A 14,018-nucleotide genomic window follows, 5' to 3' on the forward strand; every position below is an offset into this window, starting at 1 on the left:
GCGCTGTGGCTGATAGGCGGGCGGGTGGAAGGAGAGCCAGCGAGGGAGGGCCCTGGATCCACGAGTTGGGGAAAAAGTAGAGGCCACAAGATGCAGGATGATAGAGGACAGAGAGACGACTACTGGTGTCTGCGTATCGTATCTTTTGGCGTCCGGCGAAAAGATACAGCGAGGTGTCGCTTCCGCAAGAAAAGACCAGATCGGCTACGGTGTCTGTCGTAGTGATATAACAACCCAGCGCTTTACCAAACAAGCAAAGACTTGGGATGAGATGCAGCGAAAGAAGACGACGGAGGAACAAGTCGTCAACCGGTACAGGACAGGTAGAAGGAGGGGAGAAGAGGGACGGGACTCGAACAAAGGCAAGGCAGAAGAAACGGGAACCCGATCAATTTTGAACTGGACCTCTCCACTCGATGGATGGAGATGAATTGGCTTCCTTGGCTCTAAACAGAGATCCAATCCAGCGCCAAGCCGCGTAGGGGGCAGCTAGCCCCCCCGCTAGGTACCTACCCACTGGGGGGTAAGGGTTGGTGGGCACTGTTGAGGGAGAGAGGAGCCCCACAACGGGCATTTCCCCCATCCAAGGCGGTGAGCAACAGTGCGGGTGCAGCTCTGATGTGCTCGACGTCCATCATGATATGAATGTGTGGCCTCTTTTCATTGCCCCGGGACGCGCAGAGGAAGACTGCAGAGGACCCAATTGGTTACTGGGTATCCATTTACTATGAATAACGGCCATATCTTGTGGGCCTGGCCGTGTCATCCCAGCTGACGGGAATGGATGGCTGTTCTCGCGGCAGATGCATCATGATGGGATGGACAAGTCAATAAAGCCGCCTGCGGGGGCAATGGAGGCAGTCGTGCATCACCCCTCCATCAGAGATGTCCTCATCAGCCAGATGGAAACAACAGATGCGCAACTGCACGCATTGACTCTCGTTCCATGGAAGAAAAGACACGAAGCCTCTTGAGATTCTAGATGTTCTCATTCTCCTCGAGTCCTGGACCCAGACTCTCTAGCTCCAGGGGAGGGGAAGGGGGCGTTTTAGGGCCCATCCCGTCCAGCCACCAGTTGCCCAAAGCTTCCATTCCGTTGAGGAGCGAGTCAAAAGGAAAAGGGCAGATCATCCCAAGCAAAGAAGCAAGAAAAAAAGAGAAGCTTGGTCCCCTTTTCTTCTCATCCCCCCCTTGCCCCTCACCTCAGAAATCGTTCACCCTCTGGTTCCTCTTAAGCTTAGCTTATTAGCACCCATCCAATTCCCCTAGGCTATTTATTATCACTGTAGATCTTTTGCTCACCCCTTTTTCAAAGTGTCAATTGATCTGATGTGCCTTGGTGGCGGCTTGCTCCCGAAACCTTGATCCTTCAACCCCAATGCTTGCTTACACAAAATAGAAAAAGGAAAAAAATCGAGTTGTTTTTCTTGCATATTTTTTTCTCAGTGCCGGGAACAAAGATGTCATTCTCGTCTGATTCTGGCAAATAAGCCTAGATTTGATCCTGTGCACACCTGGTTCCTAGGAAGCGAAATGCCGCCTCCGGGCGGACAAGGGTCCAGGTCAACAGAAAGAAAAAAAAGCAGGGCCCAGAGTTTGATATTCCCCCCGACCATCTCTGTTATGGCCACTTTATCAGCCTGTAGCTGGTGAGCCAGCGCCGGGCTGATCATCTCCGGCTGTTTCATTGGTCAATTCGACGTGATGGACTGTCTGCAACCTCGGTACACAAATGTGACGAGGTGAGGGTGATTTGACCTTGTCTGGTGTGCTCGTGATACTGCAAAGTACAACCATCCAAGGTGACCACGTTCCAGGCTTGACTCAATTTATCACCGCCCTTGTAAATATTGTATTAGATGTAGGTGCCTATCCAAGGCAGGTAGGTAGTCTATCCGCAACCCCGAGCCTCAAACACCCCGATCCACCATCGAAACCAAAACCTCCTCCACCGTCTTTTCAACTCGAGACGGCCAGCTCCGCAACCTGATGTCTTGCCCCCTCCTCTTGACCAAAGTCCCAGCATCTCCGGTTATCGTTGCCTGCATCCACGCGCCGCTGCCTCGCATACTGTACGCCATGTTAGTCGTCCGTCTGAAAGCAACAGTGAAGGAAGCGCTTTGCGCGTTCCCTGTCTAGCCCCCGTTCCCGTCTCCGTTCCCTTCCACCCCCAGCTCGCGCAATTCATGCTTGAAACTGGAAACCCCGCGCGCCGCCATGGATGATTGATCACCTCCGTCCTCCCCGCCGCCGCCGTCGCCTTTTGATCTCGGTTGTCCGTGTCTGTGCCCGGGCGGCTCTTCTCTTATTCGCTTTTGCTGCCGACCTCTTATTCGTCTCTGCCCCCCCCCCTGCCAATCCCATCTTGCCTCTGCTGTACCCAATCTCGAAAAATAAACACTCGAGCTTGGCTCTGGCTTGCGCACATCACCTGCACTCCAGCGGAGCGCTTCTCCACTCGGGTTAGCTTAGCTGTGACATGCTTCTCAGAAGCCGCCATACGAAAACAGCCCGCCGTCTTGCTCCTCCAGCCCCGCAATCTTGGATAATCTCTACGTCGCCAAGGCGCTTGATAGTCCCAATAGCTTTGCATTCTGTGGAGTAGATGCCATAATTATCTTTTATCTTCTTATTTCTCACGTTATGCTTGAGGTTAAATGCCGGTGGATGTGAGATCTTCCTATCAACCTCCAATCACTCAAGGCTGCTTCTCGGTACTAGATTACACATCCGAGAAGCACTCAGCAACCAGAAGATGGATCCATAATGAGGTCTTGCAAGTCAGGACGAAAGAGTGGGCCACAGTTGAAGCTCAGCTTCAATGAAACAACTTCTTTGTAAGCTGTGTTCTTGTTGAACTGGACAATGACATTGTCTCGAGTTGCCTTTGAGCAACCAACGACTTGTTGAACTGGGCAATAGGTCAGAACAAACTGCCCAACTATGACCGTGCGAGCCAGCATATCACGACTAGAAGTTGAGAGACTCAGCCACATTCAAGGGTCGTCGCATTATGGCCATAACTTTGCCTTGTTGAAGCCCAGAAAGTCATGTTTGGGTGTACGCACTCCGTATCTATTGGTTTGGGTGTACCTGATATCAGTATTGGGTGAAATAAACCAACATCGCAGCAGGCCAAGGAGTACGATGATGTTCATTGAATAAACGCCAAAGACTATCGCCCTCCAAGAGCAATGGCCCTTATAGCGAGTGCCTTGCCCCTTACTCTCTACTCTTGAGCTCATATAAAGCGCTGGTGACGGATTTGGAAAGGCACCCACCATCCATGCCAAGCTGACGCCACGCCTGCGCCCCCTAGCCAATCACACAATCACGTTGCCTAGCGCCACACTCGTCGGACAGTTCCCCCACATGACCTCCCCGACGTCCTCCCTCGGCCTCGCATCATCGACAAACTGTCGTCACCACCCTTCCATCGAAACGTCCCTCGCAGCCTTATCCGTACTGCACGAACTCCTCCCGACACCTCTCCGTTACCTCGCGACCATCGTCAAACGCATCGTCGTCAAGATGGCCTCCTCGACAAAGTACCAACCCGCGCCTCAGAGCGACCCCGACGACTACACCCACGCTCCCCCCGCCTACGCCGAGGGTTCGTCCTCTCGCGACGAGACGCAGGGCCTCTTTGGTGCGCCCCGCAACAGCGAGGACAACCTTCCCGATGACTTCAAGGTACGATATTATCTCCCCCTGAGCTTCAGAGTTGAGAGTGACAAGGCTAACTTCATGACAGTTCGGCGGCTCCGTGGCCGAGGCTACCGTCGACATCCGCAACCAGTTCGTCCGCAAGGTCTACACCATCCTCACCGTCCAGCTCCTCGCCACCGCCGGTGTGAGCTCTCTCACCTTCTTCAGCGCTGGCTACAAGGAATGGATTCAGGGCCACCCCGGCGTCGTCTGGGCTTCGGTATGTCCCCCTCCGAGAATAACAGATTGAATTACTAACACAGTTACAGCTCTTCGGTGCCATGATCTTCATGGGCTTGACCTACTGGAAGCGCAAGTCTTACCCGACCAACCTCCTCTTCCTCTCTCTGTTCACTCTCGCCGAGGCCTACACCATCTCCGTCATCGTCTCCTTTTACAAGACGTCCATCGTTCTTAACGCCGTCGTCCTCACCGCGGGCATCTTCGTCTTCCTCACTCTCTTCGCCTGCCAGACAAAGTACGACTTCACCTCATGGATGCCTTATCTCTTTGGCGCTCTCTGGGGTCTCGTCATCTTTGGCTTCATGGCCATGTTCTTCCCCTACAGCTCCACCGGCGAGCTCATCTACGGTGGTCTTGCGGCTCTCATCTTTAGCGGCTACATCCTCGTTGACACCCAGCTCGTTCTCCGCCATCACCATGTTGAGGAGGAGATTGCCGCTGCCATCAGCCTGTACCTGGACATCATCAACCTCTTCCTCGCTATTCTGCGCATTCTCAACAGCCAGTCTAACAACTAAATCTGGTTGACTCGACAGAATTCTGACGGAAGGTGTAAACGTGGAGGCTCAGCAATGAGACTCCATCAGCGGTGGGATCATTGATTTCTGTTCTTTTCCTTACTGTGTAGTGATTGTGTTTCGACTTGTGTCTCATCAAAATGTCTCTCGTTGTTTGTGCATAGGAAGTTGTCAAGACTAAGACCTTGGGTATTGGCGTTTATTGGAGGATAACTTAATTGGTTTTCCTTGTTTCTTCTACCTATCAACCGCTGGTTGGTTAATCCCTTTACAACTAGCGTAGACCAATTGTCAATCGATAGTTGACATATCATTTGTGGAATAACCATTCGTGAAAGAGTGTCGGCAGTACAAGAAATATTGAATGTATTTGATATCAGCATTAGAAGGCCACTAGAAAAAGGAAACAATCAAGGATGTGTCGTCCAGAATGGATACCAATACACGTCCAATACAAGTCTAAGATGGCCACAAAATGGCCAGAGGGCAGGCATCGTCACACAGACGATACGCCCTTCTCGCCAGCCAACTGCATTGCCATGCTTGGCCCTCTTCATCCCTCAAGACACACCACACACGCTCCTCGCCCAGCTGCATCCCACAACAGCCACGAATGAATGGCCCTCCCTCAAAGAATGCCTCTACACGCAAGCGGCCGCCCGCCCGCCGTCTGGCTTCCACGGAAACGCCCCCTCAGGTTATGTGGTATCTCTACCGTCGCCTCGAGAATCGTAGCTAGCTCTCCGGTGCAGCAGGGCGGTGATGAAAAAGAAAAACAAAACGACAACTCAGTTTTGCAGCAGCAGCAGCAGGGGGAATATTCTCATCTTTCTCTTTAGTCGTGGGAGAGGAAAACCAACGCCAGCAATCGACAATAGTCCAACGTCGCATTTTTGAAGCACCGCGAAAAGACCCAGTATGTGAGGTGACATGGTCTAGTTGGTAGGCTCCTCGCCGTTGGGCTCGGGCGTGCCGGAGGCCTGAGCAGCCGCCTCTCGTTGCATGCGCGCCTCGATCTCGCGGAGCTGGGACTCGCGGGCCAGCAGCTCCTGTCGCTTCTCGTTGATCTCGCGCTGCACCTTGAGCTCGATCTCGCGGAGCTTCTCCTCCTCTCGTCGGAGCTGCTCCTCCTTGAGGCGGACGGACTGCGAGGCAAGGTCCTCGGGGTTCATTGAGCTGTCAGCGCTGCAAGCAGTTAGTGGTGAACATGTTGAGCAGGGTCAAGTCAAAACTCACTTTCCGGCAGCGCCCTCGACGCTCTTAGACAGCTTCTCGGTACGGTAGTTCTCGTACAGGAAGTCGTGGGTGATTTCCTTGAGATCAGCCAGGTGGCTGTGGAGAAGCGCAGATCGAATGGCCAGGAAGTCGGAGTGACGAGGGTTGTCGACCTCGACAACACCCCAGGGGTAGTGGCGGGCGCGAACCTTGCGGCCACCAATCTCAACAACCTCCTCGGAACCAACAATGGCGAAAGGCATGAGTCCACGGAGCTCGGCGTTCTCCTCGACGGTGTCCTCGTCATCCTCCTCGATATCGTAGGGGAAGTTGTAGACAGGGATGCGGTAGTGCTCAATATCCTCCATAACCAGCTTCTTGGACTCGGCGAGCTCAGCGGGAGTGAGCGAATCGGCGCGACCAATGACGGGGATGACGTTGACACGTGGGGCAAGGCGCTTCATGAGCTCGATGTCGAGTTCTCGGAGACTATGGATATGAGCAAGAATTATAGAGGCTGGGGCGTGTAGGAACATACCCATGGCCAGTGGGGGTGATGAAGTAGAGCATAGCATGGACTCGGTTGTCCCTGAAGCGAGGGTTACGCTTGATACGGGACTCCTCGGCGAGAATGTCGTCGTATTGCCTCTCGAGGTAGCCGACGATCTCTGAGAAGCTAGGATGGGTTAGCGGGGAGTATAGGGGTCGGTTGCTAGGTGAGCTCACCTGGCCTCGTTGTCGATCTGGTCGCCGAAGCCGGGGGTATCAACAATGGTCAGAGAGATACGGGTGCCCTCCTCGTCAAGCTCGAGCTCTGGAGCGATGTCAGTAATGCATGCGCAAGCTGTATAGGGGTTCACTAGACGCACCGACAGTGATGGGCTTGATCTTGACGCCATCCTCAACGTGCGCGCTGCCAGCATCGTCGGACTCCTTGTGGTCCAACACGCTCTTTCCACAGAGGGTGTTGACAAAGGTGGTGCGGCCTGCATACGGTGAGCTTGGTGAACGATTTGGGTCGCGACGAGAGCGCGGGAGCTGCTGTCGCAGCGTGTCTCGCCAGGGGCCACGTACCAGTGCCTGAAGCACCGCAGACCATCAGACAAAACTGAATACCCTTCTTGACATTCTTCTTTCGGCGAATCATCTTCTATGGGGAAGCAAGAGTCAGCTATATGCAAGCAGAATGTGGCGACGCGCGCGTGAGGTGTCCGTTGCAGGTATGATGCGGTGACGGAAGCTCTATCGGCCGGCCCATGGAGCAAACGGGGCCGAGGGGGTATTGGATTGCACGTACGCCCAGGGACGACATCTCGGCGACGGTTTTCGGAGACGATGAAGCTGAACGGTAACGGCAGGAACGGGTTGGAGGCACCAAACGTCGAGCAACGGGCTCTTGTCGAGAGGGAAGACGGGCGTTTTGGGTGGTTGTTTGAAGTGGAAACTTGGGGAAACCAAGGGGAAAATGTTAAAGGAGGCTAGGAGCAAGGAGAGGAGGATACGGGTCGGGTTGAGACTTGGTCGCTCAAGGGGCATGGGCAATTTCGCACCTGGCCAATCGCTCCTGCCCTGGCTTGGGCTGGGATTCAGGGGAAGTGCCAGTACCACAGCGTCCACAGGGAAGGAGCACCCTCCACAACACGTCTCGACGCCCTGTCAATCAAGCCAGACCGCCTTCCCGCCAACTCAAGGGACCACTTTAGCGGGACCCACATGAGCAAAGTCGTGTGGCGCTTGGTTGCTCTGTTTCATCACGTGATGTTTGCTGCCATTTGACAGCATAGCAAGGTTTCATCAATATGATAACTACCGGCTCCTGAAATAAAACAAGTGATGAAGATGTGTTTTTTCTGCTCTTTTCACCTATAACGTAGACATTTTCCAAGCACGACGAACAAACTAAAATGGCCATGGACACCAAACCCTTCTCTACTGATTCATACCCCTCTGCCCTTCAAGCATACAGCTTCTTCCGGTCAAGTGGCCTCCACTCCATCTTGGATTCTTGCTCGTTCTCATCCTGAGCTGACGGCACCGCTCGAACCGCGATATATCCCGTCTCGCTCTCAGGCCGCACATCCGCGAGTTGGAGCCGCAGATCTCGCAGCTTCCTTGCTCTGTCTGGGCCATCAAGACTTGACCCACCGGGAGCCAGAGGCACGTATGGGTTATCTCGTGTCAAAGAGCTTGCAAATCCTAGCACATCTGGTCCACGGATAAAGAACTGCAGGACGAGTCCTAGGAGGGCCAAGAGTTGCAGGAGAGTTGTTGTGGCAAGCAAGATGGCAACCCAGAGCCGGTTTGCCTTGTAGACACGATGAACCGCAGTCCTTGTGCCGCTGGCGGAATTCATGAAAGGTTGAATGTTGTCTCCGTTATCACCATAACTGAGAATGTTGAAAGCTGGAGTAGATGTGAACGAGACATTGGCGTGACTAGAAGGGTTCAAAGCGGAATCCCAATATGTGTTGAAGGTCGTCGTGAAGTGTCTAGAGAATGCGTCAGGGAAGATAGAGAGGTCTTCTTTGGTCCACGCTCGGTATGGCTGGCCCGCGAATGGATGCGGATCCCCCATAATATAATTCTCCGTGGGCGATGCCAAATCCCCGTCTCCGTCACCCTCCCCAGACGCCAGGGGCCAGTACTCCATGACCCTTTGTAGGAGTAAGAAGTTGCTCAGGATGGGCTCTGGTGGCCGGTTCGGGTCATGTTTACCCTTTACGCGACGTTGACGCCGTGCGAAGCAGCTTGTTGCCAACGGCCGCGGGCCACAGCGTATGGCTGTTTCAACTGTGATGGTCTGCATAGTGCAGTTTACCTTGAGGGAAAACGAAGAGGTCTCTCCTCCATCTGCAGGTTCCTCGCCAACGCTAGTATAGGTCAGCTGGACGGGTGGAAGATCGTCACGGCTTTTCCATCTTTCCCACGCCTCTAGAGTGAGCACATTCCTCCAGGGGGTCTTCATATCGATCGAGAATGGCCCAGCGCCGTCATCCTCTCCCCTTCCGGCGTAGACGCATTTGAAGTCCATGTAGGACGACATGACGATAAAATCATACTGTCGATCGGTGCTTGAGGAGTCGAGGCCTTGAATCTTGATTCCCAATAGGGACGCGTAATGGCTATCGCCACGACTAAAGGCATCCTCTTCCACATCATACCACTCATCCATCTTCCTCTCGGGAGACCACTGAGGAATATTTTGCAGCTCCCAGAGATCTCTTACTGACCCCTTCTGTTGCTGAGAGGACATCAAGGCTGACGAGTACAGTGCTGTGATGCTGCGCTGTTTGTTGTTGAACGAAGCCCAAGCAGGAAACGCAGAGAATTGGGAGCCGGGATCGGAGAAATAGATAACGATGTCTGATATGGTTGTGCTGTTCCCAGGAGCGAGTAGTCTGGAAGCGCTTTGTCCTCCGAGAGGAGACATTGCCCATATCAATAAAATCCCTGAGCCAATGATAGATAACCTGAGTCCGAACAAAAAAGACTCTCTCCACGGCGGCAGCAAAGCTCTGGCTCCCAAATATCTGCTCCAGCGTTGCCAGCCCAATTCCATTTGGCCTCTCAAGACACCATCGGGCAAATGCCTTGTAGAAGCGGCTGGAAACAGCAGCGAACAGGATTGGGTATATTGTAGGGCTCAGGCGAGTCAATTCGACGACCCTTTCCCCAAAGTCCGATAATGGTTGTTCGTCTAAATGGACGGAAACGAGAGCGAGGGCTGAGCACTAGGTCAGTTTGACATGTCCTTAGAGAACTGGGAAATGGGAACTGACCTATGAAGCAGGTGGGTATAAAGGTCAGAACGATGTCCCAGGCCCAGCCCAGAAGCCAGGTAACACCCAGAGGATGCAGTCTTCCGGGGAGCAGGCGTCGCTCGGTATGTACTTCGGTGATGGGGTTGACTTCCGCCGCATGTTTGGGTCTTTCCTCAGGATCTTGGGCCGACGAATCATCAAGAACCAGCGCGTAGGTCAGTTGAGAAGACTGCTTCGGGCCAGACACAGTCCGTCTACGCCCCTGTAAATACCTATATACTATCAGTGCCGGGCTTTTATCGGAGGGAAAGAATCAAGTACTGCCAGTATCTCCAAAAGGCGCCGAGGAGGAGTAGAACGGTAACGACAGTAGCAAGACAAATGCCAGCTACTGCCCCAACCCCTATCGAGTACTTGGCCTGGTTCTGATCGCTGCCCTGGTCCTTGGAGGACTCCAGCGCAGATGTCAAGGTTGGCCTCGGGATCGAAACGGTCGTATCGTTGCGTCCCTTCCCGGATGAAACAGGCTCTAAAAAATCGAGGCGGTTGACATCGATCTCGCTCAGGGACATCGGGATTAGGCTCTCTCGTGGACATCCTGATCCACAGGGATTCCGTGCGCAGCATCCTATGAAGGGCGGATCCACGAATCCGCAGATGTAGAAAGAATCGGTACCTTCTGATGAGCCACAACCTTGCATAGGGATCTTCGCGTTCCTGCCTCTATCGAATGTCGCTGTGCGAAGGTCTTTGTCCGGACACACACCGTTACCCTTGGCGCAAGGATCACTGGTACAACAGCCCATGAACTGTTCCTCGGACTCCTCAAAAATGTAGAAACGGCCTCCAACAGGGCAGGCCAAGCCCCAGTACGCCATTAATTTGGAGGACATCCTTCCTCTGTAAGGATGCGGCGGCTCCTTGGCTGTTAACGGACAATGATACAATCAACTTTGTGGAACAAGAGTGAATAGAAGAGAGAAAAAAATGAATTATCGGGGGTTGGGCTACTTGGGTAGTAAAGAAGAAGTGGAAAGGGAACATGAAACCAGGCTCGGGAGGATTCTTCAGCCATTGTCGAGGAGCAAAGGCCTGGATTGGGCAGAAGCCGTCCATCCTCAAGGCCCCAGGCTTGGCAGCAGCTCAAGCTTACATGTTGGCCCCTTGATCTTGATGGAGCTGAGAGATTCCGCCTGCACGATGTCGATCGAGTTGACCAACGCTCAGCCATGGACGTGAAAGTGCAAGGCAGGAAGGGAGGTGGTTTAAGTGTGGCTTGATACGATAGGATACAACAACGTTATGTGGCTTGACTATTGTGGCTGTGCACCTAAATAGGCGGGTCCCCCCAGCTCCATTACAGCTCCACGTTTCACACCGTGACGCCGCCCGCGAATGTGAGTTGTCCAGTGGATGGATGAAACAGTCCCGTCCAAACAAAGCCTCTCTTACAATAGAGACAGACACCCGCAGCCTTGCTTAGACTGGAAGCTTCTTGCATAGAGAGACAGCACCTTGTTTCTGCATCTCTTTTATCTATCTAATCATCTGACTTTGTTTGAGCGCCGCCGTCGCCCACTCTAATTCATACAAACCTCCACCGTGCAGGTACCAAACAGGTGGATCTGCAACGCAACCTGCGCCGAACAGGAGCACCCAGGTGTCATAACGCCTTATATCTCCGTTGCCAGACAAACTTCGAGATGTTGTCGCACTCGTGATACTTAAATCATCACCTAGCGCTCCTTCTTTTATTCCTTGATTCCAACATAACCGATCGTGGGCATCAAACAACGCATCATCTCCCTCCGCCTCTTACCCCTCTCAGGCTCTCACGGTTAATCGGATATACCTACGAGCATACCACCAGACTCAACGTCATATAAAGCATACAAGACAAGATGAATGTACGGCCGCCGATAGAGGTCTCCACCCCAGAGGCCGTCCTCTCGGTCTCGTTTAACAACGACGCGAGCTGCTTCGCTGCCGGTCTTGACTCGGGCATCTGCAGTAAGCCACCCAGCTGCAGACAATATGGGGAGGGTCTCACTGACAGGCATTTCCTAGTCTTTCACACAAAGTCATGTCTCCTCAAGGCCTCAAGAGGTACGTCTGTCTGGGATCGCGTCTCACCACCGCAGGGGCTCACCGTCGCACAGATTTCAACGCCGGCATTGGTCTCGTCCAGATGATGGGAATGACCAACTATCTCGCCCTCGTCGGCGGAGGCAGGAATCCCAAGTTCGCCATGAACAAGGCATGTCGCTTCTGAGATGCTGAGAGCCTTTACTGACTCGTTCCCAGGCTATAATATGGGATGATATGAAGGGAAAGGTGGCCCTGGAGATCACAGCGTTGACATCTGTCCGAGGCGTCCAACTCGGCCGGGAGCGCATCGCTGTCGTCCTTCAGAATAGCGTCCGCGTTTACTCCTTTGCTAAGCCTCCAGATCTCCTTCACGTGTACGAAACTGCCGATAACCTCCTGGGACTCTGCTGCCTCTCTGAAAAGAAGCTCGCTTTCCCCGGCCGAACACCCGGCCAGATCATGCTCATCGAGCTGGCGACTGGCAACGTCAGCATCATCCCCGCGCATTCCTCGGCTCTCAAGGCCATTGCTCTAAGCCCGGATGGCGAACTACTGGCGAGTGCCAGTGAGATGGGCACCCTTATTCGCGTCTATTCGACAAGCAACTGTGCCAGGCTCGCCGAGCTACGCCGTGGCATCGACCCAGCCACCATCTTCTCCCTCGCCTTCTCACCCTGCAACACCATGCTTGCCTGCACCTCGGACAAGTCCACACTTCACATCTTTGACGTTGCCCACCCACGACGGCCGGCCATGAACCGGAGCCAGCAGCTCGGCGGTTCGGGGTCGGACCCTGGAGACGGCACGGGGAAGTGGGGGATTCTCAGCAAGATCCCTCTGATGCCTCGAGTCTTTTCAGATGTCTACTCCTTCACATCAGCGCCTTTCGAGGCCGGCGACGAGACGATGATAGGAGGCATCCCCTTCTCGGAGGGCCTTGTACTTGGTACATCGCAACCACCAAAGGGCGTGATTGGCTGGATCGGCGAGGATAGCCTGGTGGTGATCGGAGCAGGACACGACGCACGATGGGAGAAGTTTGTCATTGTAAATGGCGAGGACGGCAAGCGACACTGCGTGAGGGAAGGCTGGAAACGATATCTGGGCAATAGTTGAGCAAAGCTGAGGCCATGATCAGGTTAACAGGGGTGAGGGCACGAATGATATTGCTGGGCAAATCTGGATGGGCGTTCTTTGGGGTTCAGAATAGGCACGGTTCTTTTTGATTCAGGGTGTGTATTTCGATTTTAGATTATGGGTGCGCTTCCAACACTTGCGCTAATCATCGCGCCGTCGTGGCGACCGACTTCTACTCCGTCTTCTCGGTTTCCTGTCTTTCTCGTCCTCGTCCCTATATCGCCTATGCCGTGACTCGTCATGCTCGTCTCGGTCACGTCTCCCATGCTCGCGGTCTCGATCTCGGTCTCTGTCCCCCCTGCGATCCCGATCCCGTTCGCCGCCTTCATCGTCTCTGTCCCTTCTCCTGTCTCTATCCCGTCGCCGGTCACGGTCGTCGTCTCGATCTCTGTGTCTTCGCGACTCTTTCTCGTGGCGTCGTTCGTCTCCTTCTACAGGAGTCTCATCCCGGCGCGATCTGCGATGTTTGTCTTCCTTGCTATCGTCCCTCCTTGATCGGTGCGATCGATGATGTCTGTGCTTGTGCTTTCGGTCCTTCTTTTCGGCCTTGCGCCGGGCCTCTTCGACCTCCTTCTTCTTTTCCTCGATCAGGAATCCCTTCATAGGATCATCGTCGTCATGCTCCTGCATGAGCAGCGCCAGTTCTCTCTCCTCGGGCAGCATAGGTCGTCTCTGCTCCTCCTCGCTGCTCTCGTCTTCCGATAAGGCCTGTCCCTCTCGCTTCATCATGTCTTCCCAGCCAACCTTGAACTCTTCTGGGTCTTCATCGTCTCGAGCCTTGTACCGCGCATGATCCACACGGACGAGGCGACCACCAATCTCTGCTCCGCCTAGGTTGTCGACTGCCAGATCGGTGCTTCGTTGATCCTCATATTTGAGCCATCCAAAGCCCTTGGACTTGCCTGTCTCTTTGTCGCGGACGAGTTTGAGGAACACAGGCTCCCCAAACTGGGAAAAGATTGTTACGACATCGCCTTCGGATAGTTCGTAGGGTAGGCCGCCAAAGTAGATGTAGGCAGTATCGCGGTAGTCGGTATGCCAGGAACCTTCTGGAGTGCTGAGCGCGTCGTCGTCAGTATTCTATAGCTTCTTCGAGGCAGCTGGGAGGACCTACATTCCGTTTTCGATTTCCTTCTTGTTAAGCGCCTGGATCGCACGAATCTGATTCATCTTGGGCCAAGCTGTTATCTATACAGCCCAAGTTGTCAAGGTATAAAAAGTGTTGATGCACAGTCACGAGGCTGAGATGCAGCAACGTCAGAAGCAGAATGCGCTGCAAGGGCACTGAAGCTTCAAGCGTCCGTGCGCTAACATGTACCTGTACCTACAGACCGCCGCGACCCGACCG

General features: G+C 53.8%; 5 protein-coding genes across 5 annotated transcripts; 2 read left to right on the plus strand and 3 right to left on the minus strand.

The window, feature by feature from the left end:
• Window positions 1-3,372: 3,372 nt before the first annotated feature.
• On the plus strand, window positions 3,373-4,469 carry MRS44_006088 (uncharacterized protein; the record flags this gene model as incomplete). The annotated part of the gene is made up of 3 exons (XM_046278142.2): window positions 3,373-3,693; window positions 3,755-3,928; window positions 3,978-4,469. 3 exons carry the CDS (start codon window positions 3,373-3,375, stop codon window positions 4,467-4,469), a joined length of 987 nt encoding a protein of 328 aa, XP_046140334.2.
• Window positions 4,470-5,404: 935 nt separating this feature from the next.
• MRS44_006089 (uncharacterized protein) lies at window positions 5,405-6,996 on the minus strand (the record flags this gene model as incomplete). The annotated part of the gene is made up of 7 exons (XM_046278141.2): window positions 5,405-5,654; window positions 5,706-6,173; window positions 6,223-6,360; window positions 6,411-6,498; window positions 6,554-6,670; window positions 6,759-6,834; window positions 6,982-6,996. 7 exons carry the CDS (start codon window positions 6,994-6,996, stop codon window positions 5,405-5,407), a joined length of 1,152 nt encoding a protein of 383 aa, XP_046140333.2.
• Window positions 6,997-7,638: 642 nt separating this feature from the next.
• Window positions 7,639-10,338, minus strand: MRS44_006090 (uncharacterized protein; the record flags this gene model as incomplete). Its single annotated transcript, XM_065621635.1, has 4 exons — window positions 7,639-9,061; window positions 9,261-9,408; window positions 9,464-9,717; window positions 9,767-10,338. 4 exons carry the CDS (start codon window positions 10,336-10,338, stop codon window positions 7,639-7,641), a joined length of 2,397 nt encoding a protein of 798 aa, XP_065477707.1.
• A 1,008-nt stretch (window positions 10,339-11,346) lies between these two features.
• Window positions 11,347-12,649, plus strand: MRS44_006091 (uncharacterized protein; the record flags this gene model as incomplete). Its single annotated transcript, XM_065621636.1, has 4 exons — window positions 11,347-11,455; window positions 11,513-11,551; window positions 11,605-11,663; window positions 11,750-12,649. The coding sequence occupies 4 exons, from the start codon at window positions 11,347-11,349 to the stop codon at window positions 12,647-12,649; spliced, it is 1,107 nt and encodes a 368-aa protein (XP_065477708.1).
• Window positions 12,650-12,811: 162 nt separating this feature from the next.
• MRS44_006092 (uncharacterized protein) lies at window positions 12,812-13,840 on the minus strand (the record flags this gene model as incomplete). The annotated part of the gene is made up of 2 exons (XM_046270145.2): window positions 12,812-13,727; window positions 13,785-13,840. The coding sequence occupies 2 exons, from the start codon at window positions 13,838-13,840 to the stop codon at window positions 12,812-12,814; spliced, it is 972 nt and encodes a 323-aa protein (XP_046140330.2).
• Window positions 13,841-14,018: the final 178 nt, after the last annotated feature.

Source organism: Fusarium solani (genome assembly GCF_023522795.1).
Source record: "Fusarium solani strain SB1 chromosome Unknown bctg00000003_1, whole genome shotgun sequence".
Taxonomy (NCBI): Eukaryota; Fungi; Ascomycota; class Sordariomycetes; order Hypocreales; family Nectriaceae; genus Fusarium; species Fusarium solani.